General features: G+C 51.5%; 1 protein-coding gene across 1 annotated transcript in view; it reads right to left on the bottom strand.

Annotated features, from left to right (window-relative positions):
- GYG1 (glycogenin 1) overlaps positions 1-15,479 on the bottom strand; it is a 34,955-nt gene extending 19,476 nt beyond the window's left edge. Inside the window, exons 1-4 of the mRNA XM_066241352.1 lie at positions 15,331-15,479; positions 12,975-13,110; positions 10,947-11,121; positions 10,444-10,606 (exon numbers count right to left, since the gene is read on the bottom strand). Coding sequence (XP_066097449.1) covers positions 10,444-10,606; positions 10,947-11,121; positions 12,975-13,110; positions 15,331-15,337 — 481 coding nt within the window. The 5' untranslated portion in view covers positions 15,338-15,479. The remainder of the gene's footprint in view (positions 1-10,443; positions 10,607-10,946; positions 11,122-12,974; positions 13,111-15,330) is intronic.
- Positions 15,480-18,726: the final 3,247 nt, after the last annotated feature.

The following is an 18,726-nucleotide window of genomic DNA, read 5'->3' as shown; positions in this document are numbered from 1 at the left end:
TCCCGGAGGACAGCTGTGATTGGTTCCAGCCACCCACAACCATGAACATGAGCGGTAGGAAATGAATGGATTGTAATACACGAGAATGTTTTATATTTTTAATGTTATTATGTTTTTTATTAAAGATTTGTCTGCAAGCCAGATGCAGCCATCAAAAGAGCCACATCTGGCTCGCGAGCCATAGGTTCCCAACCCCTGCATTAGCGTCTAAATGCCACAAGGACAGATATTCCGGCTCCTCCTGCTTAACACTGAGAAATCTAACATGCCTCACACATAAGTCAGTTATTTGTAGAATGAATGTAAGAACCTCAAAGATATTCTGTAACAGCAGCAAAGCTGAAATAACTATCCCACCATAGAGGAATGGTCAGTACACTGTGATTCTAACCACTCATAGCAATATTATTCAGCCATAAACTGATGGCTAGAAAGATCCTCATCCACCACGTAATATAAAAGTATGTCATGACATACATTCTGAATATAACTAAGAACAAACATTTATATTGGAAGAAAAAGAAATTATGTAAGCAGAATGTTATTACAGATGTCCCCTTCCCCGACTTTTCCTTAATATTGTTATATTTTGGTAATTTTAAAATAAAAGGACAAGGGCAAAAATGAGAATTGTGTTAAGATCTTATTTTTCCTAAATATCCTTTACTTGTTAACTTATATTTGTTATAAACTGTGATACTATCAAAATAAAAATATGTGAGTTATCAAGCATAAACTCTCTACAACCAACATCACCAGCAGGCTCGAGTCCTGTGAGGGCTCCCGACCCAATCTCGCTGATCATGGGTTTGGTCTGTAATTGTCCTGCTTTCCTTTATTTTACACGCATGTATGTGCCCTGCGACATACGCAGTTCTGCTGGTTTGTGAACTTTGTAAAACTGGGTGTCAGTTTTTCTACTTCTTTTCTTATGCCACATGGCAGGACCTTTTTTATTTATTTATTTAAATTACTTTTAATGGGGTGACATTGATAAATCAGGGTACATATCTTTGGAGAAAACATCTCTAGGTTATTTTGACATTTGATTATGCTGCATTCCCATCACCAAAGTCCAATTGTCTTCCGTCACCTTCTGGCAGGGCCTTCTTAACATCAAGCTATGTCACTTAAACTGACGATTTCCTACCTGGGAGGCAGCGAAGAGACCCATCTGCTCCATGGGGGTCAGAACAGCCGCTGTCAGACAGAAACCCCAGGCCCCTGGGGGAGCCCAGGGCCCTGCCCGTGTCCACATGCCCTGGGCAGAGGACGCACCCAGGAGGGGACACAGGCTGGGAGATGGCGACCCACGCTGCCCTTCACTGGGCAAAAGCCCTGGCACTCAGCAAAGGCCCTGCCCCCAGAGGGCACACCACAGACAGCGTGGCTCCCAAGGCCACAGACCGCATTATGTGACAAAGAGTCACCTTTTGGCCAAAAGCTGTGAATTAAGAATAGAATTAAATACCACCTAGGAGTCTGTGGCTTCCCAGGTAATTCTTACACTTAGCGCTCTGTCTTCTAAAGGACAACTCCCATCTCCAAGTCAGACAGACGTTCTGGCTTCATCAGAGAATCTCCGTGTGGTGCTATCGACATCCTGGCTTCCAGGTCCCCGACCTAGAGCACAGCGCAGACCTGAGTGCGTCGGCCACAAAGCATACAAGGGGAAGGAAAACTGATGAGTCCTCACTACAGAGCACCCGGGCTTTAGTCCAGCGTGTTCAGGTCAAATGCCCAGAGGAGGCCACTCATTTATTCTGACAGGCTAAGACTTTTTTACTCTCACTCATCTTGGAGCCCACCATGTGACCAGCAGGCACGTTGGCAGCTGGCTCCAGCCGGCCGGGGCGGGGCGCCCAGACGAGACACAGAGTGGGGATGGAGTGGGGGGGGGGGTTGTGGGTGCCCAGGCCGCAAACAAGAGCAAAGGTCTGATTCTGTGCCACCCTCCCACCAGGCTGCCCAAGTGCCAGTGGCGCCCTTACCACCACCCGCTATTTTCCAGGTCTCCCGACCAGGGCACGAACCTGGTAACCGTGGGCGCACACCGCAGGAACCGGCCTATTGCTTTGTAAGACAAACAGTGCTGAGCCCTGTAGCTCCTGAATGTGTGCTCTTGTTTAATGCTGTGTGACCGACCACAGTCTGCTGGCGGCTGGCTGGCTTGCCCACGGTGGGCAGCAGGAAGGGCGGTCTACTCTGGTATAAAGAAGACGCCCAGCATCTCAGCCCGAGGAATGGCCCCGAGAATCCCGCAGTGCTGGTCCCAGCAGCGCGAGCACCACCCAGAGCTGACGAGACACGCAGGACCGGGGCCCCACCCACAGAACCGGAGTCCACAGTGACATCGACACGCAGGACCGGGGCCCCACCCGCCCACAGAACCGGAGTCCACAGTGACATCGACACGCAGGACCGGGGCCCCACCCGCCCACAGAACCGGAGTCCACAGTGACATCGACACGCAGGACCGGGGCCCCACCCGCCCACAGAACCGGAGTCCACAGTGACATCGACACGCAGGACCGGGGCCCCACCCGCCCCACAGAACCGGAGTCCACAGTGACATCCCCAGGGAGTTTGCCTGCAGATGAAAATGCAAAAAGCAAAGAGACTTCTAGGCAATAGCTCCTCTTCCATTTTATCACGTCAGAAAATGGAACTCAGAGCCGTCACTTCTATAGAAACTGAGTCACATCAATGAGGTACAGGCTTTATACATAGCATGACGGATCAGCTATGTTCCGGCTCTCAACAGTCCCCAGTCTGACAAGGGGCAGAGGGCAGCTAGCAAGCACGCACGGGGCAGTGCGCCTGACACCACAGGGAGGCCCACGGACACACTGAGAACTGGGACAACCACACACGGGGCAGTGCGCCTGACACCACAGGGAGGCCCACGGACACACTGAGAACTGGGATGTCCACGCATGAGGCAGTGCGCCTGACACCACAGGGAGGCCCACGGACACACTGAGAACTGGGACGTCCACATACAGGGCCGTGCGCCTGACACCACAGGGAGGCCCACGGACACACTGAGAACTGGGACGTCCACACACGGGGCAGTGCGCCTGACACCACAGGGAGGCCCATGGACACACTGGACACACTGAGAACTGGGATGTCCACGCATGAGGCAGTGCGCCTGACACCACAGGGAGGCCCACGGACACACTGAGAACTGGGATGTCCACGCATGAGGCAGTGCGCCTGACACCACAGGGAGGCCCACGGACACACTGAGAACTGGGACGTCCACACACGGGGCAGTGCGCCTGACACCACAGGGAGGCCTATGGACACACTGAGAACTGGGACGTCCACACACGGGGCAGTGCGCCTGACACCACAGGGAGGCCCACGGACGGACACACTGAGAACTGGGACATCCACGCATGGGGCAGTGCGCCTGACACCACAGGGAGGCCTATGGACACACTGAGAACTGGGACGTCCACACACGGGGCAGTGCGCCTGACACCACAGGGAGGCCCACGGACACACTGAGAACTGGGATGTCCACGCATGAGGCAGTGCGCCTGACACCACAGGGAGGCCCACGGACACACTGAGAACTGGGACGTCCACACACGGGGCAGTGCGCCTGACACCACAGGGAGGCCCATGGACACACTGAGAACTGGGACGTCCACACACGGGGCAGTGCGCCTGACACCACAGGGAGGCCTACGCCCCACTTGGCAGGTAGCCCCACCCCTGCCTGTGGCCAGCGTGCCCCGGATAACTGGATGTACCACGCTTGGGGATGTTTCTGTGAGGGTCACCAGGGGTCATCAGATCCACCCCAGGCAGCTTAGGGAAGTCCAGCCCTCGGGGCTCGAGCCCCAGTGCCTGTGAATCTCACTGGCTGCAACCCCTTCAAGCCAAGAGCAATGGATGTACTTTACAATTTCGGGGTCTCGTCCTTTTTTTTTTTACCTTAAAAAAAGATTCTTAATAATGAAGCTATTAATTAATTATATGAATTCAAGGAAACATTTATTCTTGGCTTAATTTTCAATTTCTCAGTCGAAGGCAGGTCTTTCTGGTCTAGAGTCCCTTAGTGCTCTGAACTCACCACAATCATAATTACATAATTAATTGTGTAATTAGTTAAGTGTCTGTGAGCTCTCACAGACTATAAGCTTTCGAGAGGGAGAGAGACAGTCTATATTTCTAGCCCTTAAAAATTAGCATCTTGCCCAGATAGAAGCTAAACTATTTTCTGAAATACTGAATAAATGATCTATAGAAATGTAGGCAAGAGTCATATTTCCAAGAATACTTCCAGATGCATAAAATAATACCAAACTGTCTACTGTGTCACTGATTTTAAAAGACCAAGTAATTCTAAAGACTGTGGCTCAGAGGGAGAGATTTAATAATTGTGGCCAGAGAGCAAGAGAGATTATAGCCTCTGTCTCTTCATGTGGAATAGCATCAGCTGCTCTCAGATCCATGAATGTTAAGTGATTAAGCTTTAGAAAGGCCGATGGTACAGAGATTCTCCTCCACCCGCATCATCCACAGGGTGCATCTTCCTGAGTGCTGGGGTCCGGGGTAACTGGGAGAAAAGAAAAATCACACGTACAACCCAGCCACCAAGCTGCAGACGTCTCTGGTTCGAACCTGGTTCTGCTGCCAGCTCTATCCTGAGCTCTAAGGAAGGCCGGACAGACACATCAGGCCCTCAATACACGGCTCAATAAGACCGCTGAAAGACAGTGAAAAAGTCAGTGAACGATGAACATAAGAGCCTGCACACACGGAACACCCGAGTCCCTTCGCCCTCCATTTCTCACGGGGCTCACCACCTCTGCTGGGTACTAGGCTACAGACAAACAGATGGCTAAATAAAAAACCTCACCGTACAATGAGATAAAAATAGCTCTAAGGGGGAAAAAACCACCTGTGTGGGTTAATTTATTCTGCTACTTACTACACCTTATAACTTGCTTTTCATCTTTACTTATTCAAAATACTCGTTAGCCAAACTATCCCTTAAACAACATAAATACAAGAGAGCCCAGTGACTTCTAAGCAGTTGGTGAAATGCCCTCTGGGCCACAGGCAGCTGCATTCCGGTGGCTACAGGGGCGGAACCAGCGGAGTCAGGAAACCAAGGGAGGGAGGACCTCAGTTTCTGAGCTTGCTCCCTTTGGACAAGTCCTATCTGGAAACACCTCTTCCCTTCACTCCTTCTTTGGGCAGGTCCAGCCTGCAGCCTCACTAGCTACAAAGATTAGGAAAAGAGTCGCTGGGGTCAGCTTTGCACTGAGCAGAACTCAGCACCACATGCTGTTGGAAAGTGTTTTGAAACCTTACGGCTCTCTCCTGGCTCCCAACACCTCCAAGCACAGAAAGAGTCCCCGCGACCACTCAGAACCAGAACAGGGAACACGCTGGTACAACGTCCTCACGGCGGAGCTGGGATTCTGCTGAAAATAAAGCCGGGCCTGACATTCTACCATCAACTTGTTTTCGCACACTTTTTGAAAATTCAACCATCGACCAACATTTCATTACTCTAATAAAAAGTTTAGCATATTTAGGGTAGGGTGATTAAAATGAATCCCAAAACTTTTTTTAAAAAGCAACTATCAAACTGGAAAATATGAATTGCTGTTTTTAATTTAGGTTTTTGAAACTAACATGTACAGATGAAATTAACAGACAGTAATTCTCAAACACTGAACCCTTGTCTTTAACTGATAAGCACCTTTAATTTAGATACTCGGAGTCACAGGGGAAAAAGAAAATAAACAACTTGCATTCAGATTGATTTCTTCAAATGAAGCCTCAGTGTATCAGTTTTACTGCGCCCGAGGGTGTGGACACAGGACTGCTGGTCAGTACGTGTGATATCCGCCCGGGGGTGTGGACACGGGACTGCTGGTCAGTACGTGTGATATCCGCCCGGGGGTGTGGACACGGGACTACTGGTCAGTACGTGTGATATTCGCCCGGGGGTGTGGACACAGCAGTGCTGGTCAGTACGTGTGATATCCGCCCGGGGGTGTGGACACGGGACTGCTGGTCAGTATGTGTGATATCCGCCCGGGGGTGTGGACACGGGACTGCTGGTCAGTACGTGTGATATCCGCCCGGGGGTGTGGACACGGGACTGCTGGTCAGTACGTGTGATATCCGCCCGGGGGTGTGGACACGGGACTGCTGGTCAGTACGTGTGATATCCGCCCGGGGGTGTGGACACGGGACTGCTGGTCAGTACGTGTGATATCCGCCCGGGGGTGTGGACACGGGACTGCTGGTCAGTACGTGTGATATCCGCCCGGGGGTGTGGACACGGGACTGCTGGTCAGTACGTGTGATATCCGCCCGGGGGTGTGGACACGGGACTGCTGGTCAGTACGTGTGATATCCGCCCGGGGGTGTGGACACGGGACTGCTGGTCAGTACGTGTGATATCCGCCCGGGGGTGTGGACACGGGACTGCTGGTCAGTACGTGTGATATCCGCCCGGGGGTGTGGACACGGGACTGCTGGTCAGTACGTGTGATATCCGCCCGGGGGTGTGGACACGGGACTGCTGGTCAGTACGTGTGATATCCGCCCGGGGGTGTGGACACGGGACTGCTGGTCAGTACGTGTGATATCCGCCCGGGGGTGTGGACACGGGACTGCTGGTCAGTACGTGTGATATCCGCCCGGGGGTGTGGACACGGGACTGCTGGTCAGTACGTGTGATATCCGCCCGGGGGTGTGGACACGGGACTGCTGGTCAGTATGTGTGATATCCGCCCGGGGGTGTGGACACGGGACTGCTGGTCAGTACGTGTGATATCCGCCCGGGGGTGTGGACACGGGACTGCTGGTCAGTACGTGTGATATCCGCCCGGGGGTGTGGACACGGGACTGCTGGTCAGTACGTGTGATATCCGCCCGGGGGTGTGGACACGGGACTGCTGGTCAGTATGTATGATATCCGCCCGGGGGTGTGGACACAGGACTGCTGGTCAGTATGTGTGATACCATGACACCCCCCCCCCCTCGTCACTGCTCACAAGTCCTGACCTAACCTTACCATGTCACCTTTCATAACATGTTAGTCTGCATCTATTTCACAATAGCTATTGTCCAACTGTCAGGAAACGTGTGACTTCAGTCGTGAAGCAAGAGCGCAGTTTGCTAATGCAAACAGGACAGGAGCTGAGACCCCTCGCTACAGGAGGTCGGACGCAGGCCACCCACGAATCAGGCGGGGAAGTCACCAGCCCCGAGCTCTAACAGTCTGAATGCCGGGGAGAAGACCTGGAGGAAAGCCATGGAGCATGAGTTGCCATTTTAGGGCTCCTCTTGGCCAGAGGTGGCGCAGCAGGGCGGGGCGTGACTAAGGACCAGCGATTAGGAGAGTGATAGCCACATTCCTTCCCCCTGGAAGAGCTGGGAGAGCAGCTGCAAGTGCTCGGCCACCAGCCGCCCGTGTGGCTTGTCCACGGACACCAGGCCCCATCAACTTTGGTTGAACTTATGCAAGACATTGAGCAGGACTCACAAGATGTTCTGACACAGATACAGTCATCGGCGGACCATTCCTCTTTGATAGCAGTCTAAGGATGCTGGGACTTAAGCCCCCTGATCCGTGAAGCAGGGGATGGCGGAGGGTGCGGGCAGACAGCTGTGGACACAGGGAAACGCACAGTGCCGTGACAGGGACCGACTGAGGATGCTCACCTCGCGTGGGCCTGACACAGACCGGGGCAGGGTGTGAGCAGCCCAGGGCACAGCAAGCGAAAAGGTGGAGCTCACAAGGAAATGTTTTGTTACTATTGAGTGTAAGTCCAATAAGTCTTTATGTCACACAGATATGATTCAGTAGATAGTACCGTAGACCCCCCTTCTCTGTAGGGGAGACACTGCAAGACCCCCAAGTGGATCCCTGAAACTGTGAATAATACCAAACCTTCTACATGTTCTTTCCTGTGCGCGCGTGCACACACACATACACGTGCACACACACATACACACGCACACACACACACACACATACACACACGCATACACTTTACAGCGTGGCCCTGGCACATCTGAGCTGCCAGCATCTGCTCCCCTTGCCCTTTGGAGCCACGTTAGGTAAATAAGAGCTCCCGGAACACAAGCAGTGATACTGGGACCGTCACCTGGTAACCAGGACGCCACTGAGAGACTGACAGGCGGTGACCCAGCCCATGTACTGGATGGACACACCAGATGTGTTCCACACAGGATGCTGACCTGGGTGGCTCAGTGAGGAGCAGCACAACACGAGACCTCACACTACTCAGAATGGCGTGCAGTGTACACCTTACAAACTGTTTCTTTCTGGAATTGTCCACGTTCAGTATTTCCAGACCACAGTTGACCACGGACAGCTGAGACTACACAGGCAAAAGCGTGGACAAGGGCAGGGATGACTATAAACCCTTCCGGGAGGAGCAGGCTCCCACCTATGGAGTGAACTGGCTTTGATGAGTAAAACTCACCACACAGCAAGTGCAAACCACCTTTCACTCGAGAGCTCCTACTTTATCCTTCTGTTAGATTTAAACAACATACTGAGCATAACTCAAAGTTCCCATCTACACGGTTCAATTTTCAACTCTGTCAATCAAGCAGCTGTATGAACAGAGAAAATTCAGGCCTTCACCACTGAAGAGCTGGGACACAGAGCACCTTCCAGGCCGAGGGATGGAGCGTGCCAGTGGCCAAGGCCGCACACGCTCGGCCTCTGGCTCTGAGTCCGGCCGCAGGAGCGGACAGAGCGTCCTCACTGAGCATGTCCCCTGCGTCCCTGCCTCCAAACAACACACGCCCACTCCTCTAGGCCCTCTTGACTTCCAACAGGGTAGATGATCCACGCTGGTCCCTACCAGTTAATCCGCTGTACATTCTAAAACCGTAGCCATGACCCTGTCCTGTTTGGTATCCAGACCTCTCATCTCTCAATAGGAGCTAACGCGCTCCTTGATTAGAAATGACCTCTCTTGATGTTCTTTCCCATCATGCGGGTTTCAGGCCACTGGGCAGCCGTGAGAATGGGACTCGCTTACTGGAACTGAGAATTTAACCTGAATTTCTGGCAGGGTTACACGACTTCCTTCACATTTGCCGGGAGGAGGTGAAGAAAGCTACACACTCTTACAGGAAGGTGAAGACAAACAGTGGACTTCTGCTAAAAACACCCTCGTCTTCCTTTTACGCAAAGGCAACTGCTGTATTATCAGTCAGAATGAGGAAGGCAGGCTTTGAATTCAAACACTAACACAGCTTTGACTCCTGGCGCGGAGGAAAACAGTGGGAGCTAAGAATGAAGCGGTCACGGGAGAAGCACATGTGGCCCTGACCGCGACCACACTCACACACTCCGGCCTCTTCAGAGGATTAGGACCAGAGGCTGCCGTGGGTTCCGGTCCAGCTCTGCCCACTCTTCCGGGGCACGCGGGTCCTGGCACGGAGTGTTTCTCAGCCCCGTGCTGCGGGCACCGCTGCCTGCTCCCCTTTGCTGTGCGGCCGGCCTGGGCACCACAGGGCAGTCAGCAGTGCCCTCCCCTCTCTTCTCCAGAGGCCAGCAGTGTCCTCCTGGATGCCCTGGGCCTTTCCTTTGTTCAGAGGGTCCATCGACATTGTTTTAAAAAGCTGCTTCTGCATTTTCAATACTCGTTCTGTCTTGAGTATGAGCTTTGTGGTTAAAAATAAGCAGCAGCTTATTATGTATTTATGATGTCAGAGACTGCCTTAAATAGAAGCACACCTACAAACTCACTCGATCTAAATTCTCGCAAGGACGTGAGGCCCTGCACCGCAAGGAGCCAGAGCCTCTCTGTGGGTAACCCTGCGATGGAACACGATCCATTAGGGAAGTGGACGCTGACTTGGCCAGTGACGTCCTCTGCGGTTCTGCAGCAAACGCTCTCTCTGATGCAAAGCCTTACAGAGAATAAGAATGTGGTGGTAAAGGTTACTCACATCAACTTTCTGTGTTCTGTTTTTAATGTCTCCCAAGAAAACAGAGCCAAAAGATTAGGTTTATTCCTCTGATTTCCAGGGAGACAACACTGGGTCCTGTTAGGTCCTGCACATAAGTCTGCTCACATTTAAAGATGGGTGTTAAAAGGTTTCTGTTTGTCTTGTAGTCTTTGGGATTCTTGAAAAACCCACGGTTCACTGATCATAGTCTAATTTAGACACAGGAAAGGTAATCAATGGCTACTCCGTAAACTGCCTGTTGTAGGTTAGGGTACCTTTATGTACTCATAGAAAAAAAATGCATGTGCGCACACGGACACACAATAGTATTTCCAAAAGTGCACAACATAAAACACTCGCTATGTCTCTCGTGAGGCTGTCTCCCAGCCACAGCAACTACATCCCCAAGAAGAGCTGCCCCCAGAAGTTTCTAACAGCTTCTCAGATATCAGGATGACGGATACGTACCATCAAAACTGCCCTGCTCGGCGGCCATGCGCAGCAGCTGACCATACGTTTCCACGGAGGGCCGGTAAACAAAGACTCCGGAGTTGAAGCAGTCGGGCCAGCCGGGGTCCGGGGCCGCCGACAGCTCTTCCCTCTCAAAGAGGTCGTCGATGTTTGCCAGGACCTGACCCAGAGAGGGGAGAAAGCATTACAGAGGTGGATTTTCCAGGACTTGACCCAGAGAGGGGAGAAAGCATTACAGAGGTGGTCCGTGCCCCCTCGGAAGCGGCCTGAGTCACCCAACACCGGGGATGCGACGTGCTGCTGGTCTGAACTGTCCAGATGACAGCTGGCAGGGGCCAGGGCCTCCTCTCCTTCATCACCTGACACTTTTTTTTAAATCTGAACTTTACTGTTAAGTCCTCACAGCGTTCTTCGACGGCCTCACTGATCTCAGTTACTACAGACATCTTTTTTTGTGTTCTTAATATATACATCTTTTTAGCCATCAAGGCCACACTCACCAGAGTGTCCGCATCCATGAACACGCATTTGGAGTATTGTGTCAGGGACCAGCAGTGGAGTTTCGTTAACGTGACGCCCAACTCGGGCCTCTTCATCAAGGTTAGATGAGCAGAGTCTCCGCTGTCCAAAACGTCGACCACGAGGACTTCATCAAAGACGGTCTCTAAAGCTTTTCTGTCGGAACAAAATTCAAGAATGGTGGTCAGCAGCTTTTCAGAACAAGGGACAGCTAACGTAAGACCACACTCTTATTAGCCTATCCGTCTGTGAGCAGAGCCATCTGTTACTGATACAGTATAATCCTTCAGTGTGTCCTGATTTACTTCAGGACAAATTATGTAAATCTGTACGTGAAGTTGATGTCACTAAAATAGTAAGAACTGCTTCTGGTGAGCATGAAGCACTTGGTTTAGGACACTATGACAGAAGTTTTCTATATTCTTACTGTACCACTGAATACCGGACAGAATGTGGCCACAGCTTGTAGAAGTGTGGCTCACACGTGGTTAAGAGTACATCTCTGCAGCAGCCTATTTAACAATGTATCTTATTAGAACTGATTCTGACTACCATGTTTTTACCAATGATCTTGAGTCAAGCGCATGTAATGTCTGTAACGAAGCCCGTAACTATGTAATTGTTTTTGCTAAAGAAGTTGACAGAGAACTGTCTAACTCAAAAGAAGTTAGAGGACTCAGTGATTCGGCTGCTGTATTTTTTAGAACAGACTACAACCAGCATTTACTACGTGCATCCATCACACTGCTGGCACACAAAGACCCGCTTCAGTCTGTGAAGGACAACACTCTCTCTGCGCAGTCAACTAAAGGTTTATTTCAGTTTGCAATCTTGAAGTGGGTTAAGAGAGTAGACTGAGGTACGACACTAAATGCAGTGTTAAGTTAAAACACATGGTAAAGACAGATGTCACTGAAAGTTTACAATATCAAACATGCAGAACTGAGCTGGCGTTCCTGTGCTGTCTGTCTCCAGAGCTATACAGAACTCTGGTCGAATTCACACAGTAAACTTGACCTTTTTGAAAGGAAGTGGTTAAAGACACCACTTACCCCAGTCCAGGTGTGTGTGGGGGGACGAAGGAGGGGAGCTAAGATCATGTCTGTCTTCTTACACACATCCTCACTAAACAGACCACAAACTAGTACATACACATTAGGAGAGACACTCTTTGGCATTTTCCTAAACTATCCTTTAGAAACAAGGTTCTTTGTGTACATGTATATATGTAGAGATATACAGACGCAGATTGACACATTGACAGACATTCTCCTTTTCAGAGGCCCTTCGCATGTGTGTACATATTTTGAAGAAACTCACAAAAAATGCATTTTTGATTTCTAAGAGGGACAGGAGAATGCAATAGAAACACCATACAGAGCTGGTAGTGTGCCCGGGCATTTTTAAAGCTGGCATTAGGAATCGGGCAGCTTGTTCAGATACTTCAACACTTAGTTCAAACAGATCAAAGTAACCAATTGCCAAGCAGCTTGTGCCCTGATACGGCACTCTCCTAGCATGACCCCAAATTCAGAAAGCCTTTTGGCAAATACAGTAATCTATTAACTTGTTAACAAAGATCTTTAGGTTATAAACGTCCAGTGGCAGTGGAGACACCTGCTATTCTCTTCCAGACCCCCGAGCTTCCCCTGGTTGGAACCCGGGAAAGTAGCCCCTGCTGCATTCTGGAAAGGGGTGCATGTGAGGTGTGACCTCAGGGCGCGCATGGAGACCCTCACGCAGATCACCCTGAGTGCACCTGTTCAGGGAGAGTCCTGCTACTTCCTCAGAGACTCGGCGAGAGCACGGGGCGGACCACCACGTCACCAACAGGCCCTTGGGTGGCCTAGCTCCCCAGAGCTCAAGGAGGCTTCAGACCCTGGAATCCTGCCCGGGCACCTCTCATCTCCCCACCTGGGGGCCGCCCCTGAAAAGGGTATGCCCACCGCTGCCAGAAACGGGAGGGATGTGAGCACTGGCCGGACCGAGGGCAGCAGCGCAGTCCTCACCTCATGCGGTCCGACACCTGCGGCGTGGTGAGCACGGCCAGCCTCCTGGTGGTCCTGTGCTGTTTCAGGGAGGAGCCCAGCACCAGGGCTCCTTTGGCATAGGAATCATTTGTGGTCAGTGTCACAAAGGCCTCATCTTAATACACAGGAGAAAAGAAAAGAACACGTGTTAAAATTCCTACCTCGAAAAAACCAGGATCCTTGGTAACCAACAACTGGGCTTTAAAATCAGTTCCTCTCTCGCCTGACCTGTGGTAGCACAGCGTATAAAAGTGTTGACCTGGAACACTGAGGTCAGTTCAAAATCCTGCATTTGTCTGGTCAAGGCATATATGGCAGTTGATGCTTCCTGCTCCTCCCCCCTTTCTCTCTGTCTCTCTGTCACTCTCTCTCCTCTCTAAAAAATGAATAAAAAAATTAAAATCAGTTCCTCTCTCAATCTGCCCTAATTGAGAAGCCAAACAAGCTACATTCTCAGACAAGCTTAACACTCAGACTGTGAACGCGAGTCAATTAACAGGTGGCCATGAAGAGACCAGGAAGTGCTATTCCTGTCTTTCCTATAAGGTCCCATCGCCAGGATTTTCAGCTGAGCACAAACCCAGCAGACAACCCCAACAGAGAGTGTCTGACAGCAGACGTCACATTCTTCAATCTAGGCTCACACTTCTGCCAAGCCTCGGGCTTTTTATACTGTATTCTCCACCTGGACCAGAAGAGTCATTCTGAGTGTCTGCCCAAATGTCACCTCCTCAGATAGGCCTTCTCTCCTAAATGATTCTATGTGAACAGAGGCCAATCACCGTTAAATGGAATTAGGAACCACCACAGTAGCTCTAACCAATGTGCCTTATTTTCTTTGGAGAAACAAGCAATACCCCTACCCTCAATATACTCATTTGCTCTCTCTCTCTCTCTCTCTCTCTCTCTCTCTCACACACACACACACACACACACACACACGTCTCTGATAATCAATTGCCGGGACCAAAGGCAAACAGAGGGATTCCTCTTCCTACTGAACAAACCCCACCCTGTGAGACTGCCAGCCCAGCCACCAGGTCAGTCCCTCCCCGGGATGGATGATTCGGGGACACACTTCGTTTCTGAGGGGATTTAAACCTTAGTTGGCGGGCATCCAGGTGTACAAAGATACATAGGCTCAAGCCTGGCAGGGGTCCCGTGGGGCACTGTGGCACACGCAGGGAGTTGGGACATTTTGTCACAAAGTCACTCCCTGTCTTAGGTTTCCTCATTCTCCCTTTGCCCATTTTCCAACCTGCAGGCAAGTAGGCAGTGGACGTCCCATTGGGCAGTGCGACAGAACTGCAGGTTGTCTGCTGGACCAGAGCATCCGCTGGCCTCTGACCTGGGGGCCACCTTCACACAGAGCGCTGGGCTCTCCTTCTGGGCAGGCCCCGTTATGAGTTTGTAGAAAGGCCCGTGCTCCCGACCCCTGCAGGGCCACCGGCTTCCCAGCCAGTCACACTTGAGGAAGGCTCAGAGCAGAGCAGTGGCACCTGTCACTGGACATGCCCATCGCGCTCTGCCCTTGTTCCTTCGCACTCCCCCATCACAACATGGCAACATTTCAGCCTGTGCCCAGGGTACTTGAAGTGAGGCGCAACATAAATAATGTTACCACTCAAAACCGCCCAGGGTCCAGGGGGTCCGTTAGAAAAGTCCAATAAGGTCAGTGGGCTCCAAAGACTTCAGGAAGCAAGGATGTGAGTGATTTCAGAGACGAAACCCGGGCAGGACCAATGCTTGGGGACGGAGCCCGACTTAGCAAACATTACAAAGGACCAGGAAGGACGGACGGAAGACAGCCGGGGAGGGGCTCACCCTGCGCGGCCACTCCGCAGTCGGAGTAAGGGCCGCCCCGCTCTCCGCCTGAACAGCAGGGGAAGGACCCGTCACGCAGAGCCCCCACCCCGGGCCGGGTTCGCCCAGCGGCCCCGACACCTCGCAACAAGTGGGCCGGCGCCCTCCCGCCGCGGGGCCGGGCTCCGGCTTCCCGAAACCCGGCCGCAGAGGCCTAAAAATAGGCTCGGCATGCCCGCCAGCCCGGGGCGGGCGGCCGGGCGGCCGGGGAGCCGGGCCGGGGTCCCCCGCGTGCCCGCCCGCGGACGCCCCTCCGAGGTCCCAGCCCGCGGGCGGCCCCGGGTGCCGCCCCGCCCGCTCCCCGCCCCGGCCGGCCCGCGCGGGGACAGCGGGAGGAGGGGCAGCGGCCGGCGGCGGGCCGGGGGCTCCGGCGGGGGCCCGGCTCTGCCCCGCGCCCCTTCGCGGCGGTCCTCCCGCGGGGGTGCGCCGGACGGAGGCGCGGGGACCGGGGCGGGGCCGGCGCGGCGCGTACCTGCCATGGCGCGGCCGGGCGCGGGTGACGCCGCAGCCCCAGGCCGTGGCGGGGAGGAGCGGGCGGCGGCGGGCACGAGAGCGGCCGGCGGGGAGGCGCGGCGGGAGCCGAGCGAAGGCCCGGAGCGCTCTTATAGCGGCCGTCACGTGGCCGCGCACGCTGCCCGCGGCCTCCCGGCTCACCGGCCGTGGGGCGGGGCCTGGAGGGCGGAGCGGGACCCAGGGCGGGCGGGGCGGGACCGAGGGTGGGCGGGGCCTGGAGGGGCGGGGCGGGACCGAGGGTGGGCGGGGCCTGGAGGGCGGGGCCGGGGAGAGGACGGTGAGCTCCGAGTGGACGCCATCCCGGTCGTCTTCCAGGACCCTGGGCATCCCCGCACCTCCGCGCCGGACACCTGCCTCGGCCGCGCGCTTTCGTACCCCTCGACGCCTGGGATGTGGGTGGCGACTTGCGGGCAGAGGGTGGCATCAGCCTGACAGATTCCCAGACAAGCCAAGTGTTAGGGAAGCCTTATAAAAACAAACCGACGGACCAACAAAATAATCCATATCACTTGAACTAAACCTAAAATGTAACTCCCCTTTTATCAGCTAGAATTCCAGATCAGCCTCTGGAAGCATTACTTACAGTTCTCCCAAAGGTTTTGTGGCTTTGACAGAAAAAAAAAATAGAATGAATTTTAAGGGGATGATTTAGATTGTGGGGGCCCTCTGCATCCATTAGCTAGTTAAGTGTTTCATTTAACCCTCATAGAAAATAAGGGAAGTAGGTGTTATATCTTACTTATCTGTGGTCATCTCAGGCGAGCAGAGAAGGTAGAATTTGAAGCATGGCAGTTTGGTGGACAGAATTGACCATGACATCTGTGCTACTGTGGTGCCCTAAAAAGGTTAGCGAATAATAGTAACTGTGATTGGGTAACCTGTTTCACAAATGATGGAACGATGAATGCCACTTTTTTTTTTTTTTAAGGAAATTGAGAAACAGCTCTCTAATGTGATCACAACCTTCTCCTCTCTATCCCTTCCACCCAGTCCAAACCCACCAGGAAAGCAGCCGGTAATTCACCAGAAGCGCAATTCTCTGCAAACCATAGTTCGCACTCAGTAAATGTGGAGTGGATGACAAACAGGAAGTTGACGGTGTCAGTTAAAAACGTGAAACAGATGCTTAAGACATAGTGATTTCTTTGCAGATGTGGTATTGTGATTCTCAAACTAGCTATATCACTGTTTCCTGGAGAGTAAGCCCGCAGCTTGCAAGTTAGAATTGCGTGGGGCACTTTTTAAAATGCAAATAATTTGGTTCTAAGCTCAGACCTTCTGAAACAATCTTGAGGGCAGAACCCAAGAATCAGCCTTTTCGATGTAACCCTCCGGGAGACTCTCTATCCTTCCTTCCCTTTCCTCCCAACCCCACTACAGCGTGAAAACCACTTGTTTGCTTGGGAAGACCTTCTGGTGACTTGGATTATGAACCACCTTTGCAGGAAGTGGGAATGTGGGAGCAAAGGTGCAATGGAGGGGTTCCCGCCTAGTTAACCCTGTGGCTTTAGAAGAGCTGGAGCTCTTGAAGGAATATAAGGCTGTACTTGAGTGGTACCCACCAGGGAGAGGGAAAACAGAGTGATGTCTCCCGGTCTGAGTTGTTCCTTTCCATGCTGATAGGTGAAGCCAGAAGGAAGGTTCCTGGGTACGGTTTCCATCTTTCACCCACAAACCTTCCTGCCCATCACTAACCCTTCACCACCTCTGCTTGAGCCTGAGTATGTAGGCTGGTCTTCCACAAGGTGGGGCACCGGAGCCGAATGGGCAAGCTAAGAGGTGGGGACAGCTAGAACAGCCGAAGTTCCCTTAGGAACAAGGGGCTGTCTTTTCCACCCTCAGGGTGTTGAAGTAAAAGTGGTCCCGTAACCTTCTCTCCCATGTTTTCTGTTTCCTACATATTTACAGAAACAGGACGGTGAACGCTTTCACCGCTTTGAATCAACTACGAACACATTGAACTTACTACAGTCTACTCTTATTTGTCAATTTTTAAAAATTTTTCCTTGTTTTTATTTTTCAGGAGAATTGAGTATGCTTATAATACTTTTAACTAAATAGGCTGACTACGAAATAGGTTGGATTATCACAAATAAGTACCTATTGAAATGCCACCCCAAATGAAAGTGCAGTGATTCTGCTGAATCATTGAACAGAGGACCGGCGTTATCTTCCAGGGAATCATGCCAGAGAACACGAAATTGTGGGAACTGACTCGTGAATAGTGGTCTTTCTAGAGTGCATGAGTCAGCAATGTTTAGGCATAATATTTTTGTTCCCTAACTTTTTATAATATCTCCCTCCCTCCCTCCCTCCCTCCCTCCCTCCCTCCCTCCTTTCTTTCTTTCTTTCTTTCTTTCTTTCTTTCTTTCTTTCTTTCTTTCTTTCTTTCTGTCAGAGACAGAGAGTCAGATAGGGTGGACTGGAAGGGAGAGAGATGAGAAGCATCAGTTCTTTGCTGTGGCACCTTAGTTGTTCATTGATTGCTTTCTCATATGTGCCTTGACTGTGGGGCTACAGCAGACCAAGTAACCTCTTGCTCGAGCCAGCGATCTTGGGTTCAAGCTGGCAGCCTTGTTCAAGCCAGATGAGCCCGCACTCAAGTTGGTGACCTCGGGGTCTTGAACCTGGGTCCTCCGCATCCCAGTACGATGCTCTATCCACTGCACCACCGCCTGGTCAGGCAATATCTTCATTATTCATTAACCCATAACCAGACGAAAAATCTTATGGATGTCTGGGAACCAAAGAAACATGAAAACTTGCAGCCTACAGCTTCCTAACAGAAAGTAATTTCAAATAACTTTAAAGTATATTGTTTTTACTAGGAGGAAGTCATTGTAACCATTGGCTGTGCAGTATTATTCTTACTGGGATACCTGTGTTGTTGGCATGTAGCTGTTGTACAACCAGGCATTTTACTGCTTTCACTACTTTTTTTTTTTCTAAAATATACATTCAACTTGGTTTTTACTTAGAATTTTTCAATACCACCGGCAAGGGCAGATCTGAGATATTTATCATGTAAATGCAAAAAAGAATCAGTGTATTAATGAAGATATATTACAAAAGGTTCATATTAAAACTGAATTGTGTGGCTTTCAGAAATAGAAATGAAAACATTTTACTCTAAATTAGAAAAATTGTCTTGATTTCAGAGTTCCAGGTAATAATTGTTCTAGTATACACAAGTTGCCAAAATCTGAATATTTCCCCATATTTCTCATATTGCCGCTTTTCTTATTCATTGCCTTCCTTTCATATTCCCTGCCTGAGTGACACACCTCCCACCCAGTTGTTTTATCGACACACCTAGGAATCATCCTTACCTGTTACCTTAACCAACGTTACCCAT

Source organism: Saccopteryx bilineata, chromosome 8, assembly GCF_036850765.1.
Source record: "Saccopteryx bilineata isolate mSacBil1 chromosome 8, mSacBil1_pri_phased_curated, whole genome shotgun sequence".
Taxonomy (NCBI): domain Eukaryota; kingdom Metazoa; phylum Chordata; class Mammalia; order Chiroptera; family Emballonuridae; genus Saccopteryx; species Saccopteryx bilineata.
The sequence above is the reverse complement of the archived record's forward strand: the minus strand, read 5'-3'. Positions and strand labels throughout refer to the sequence as shown.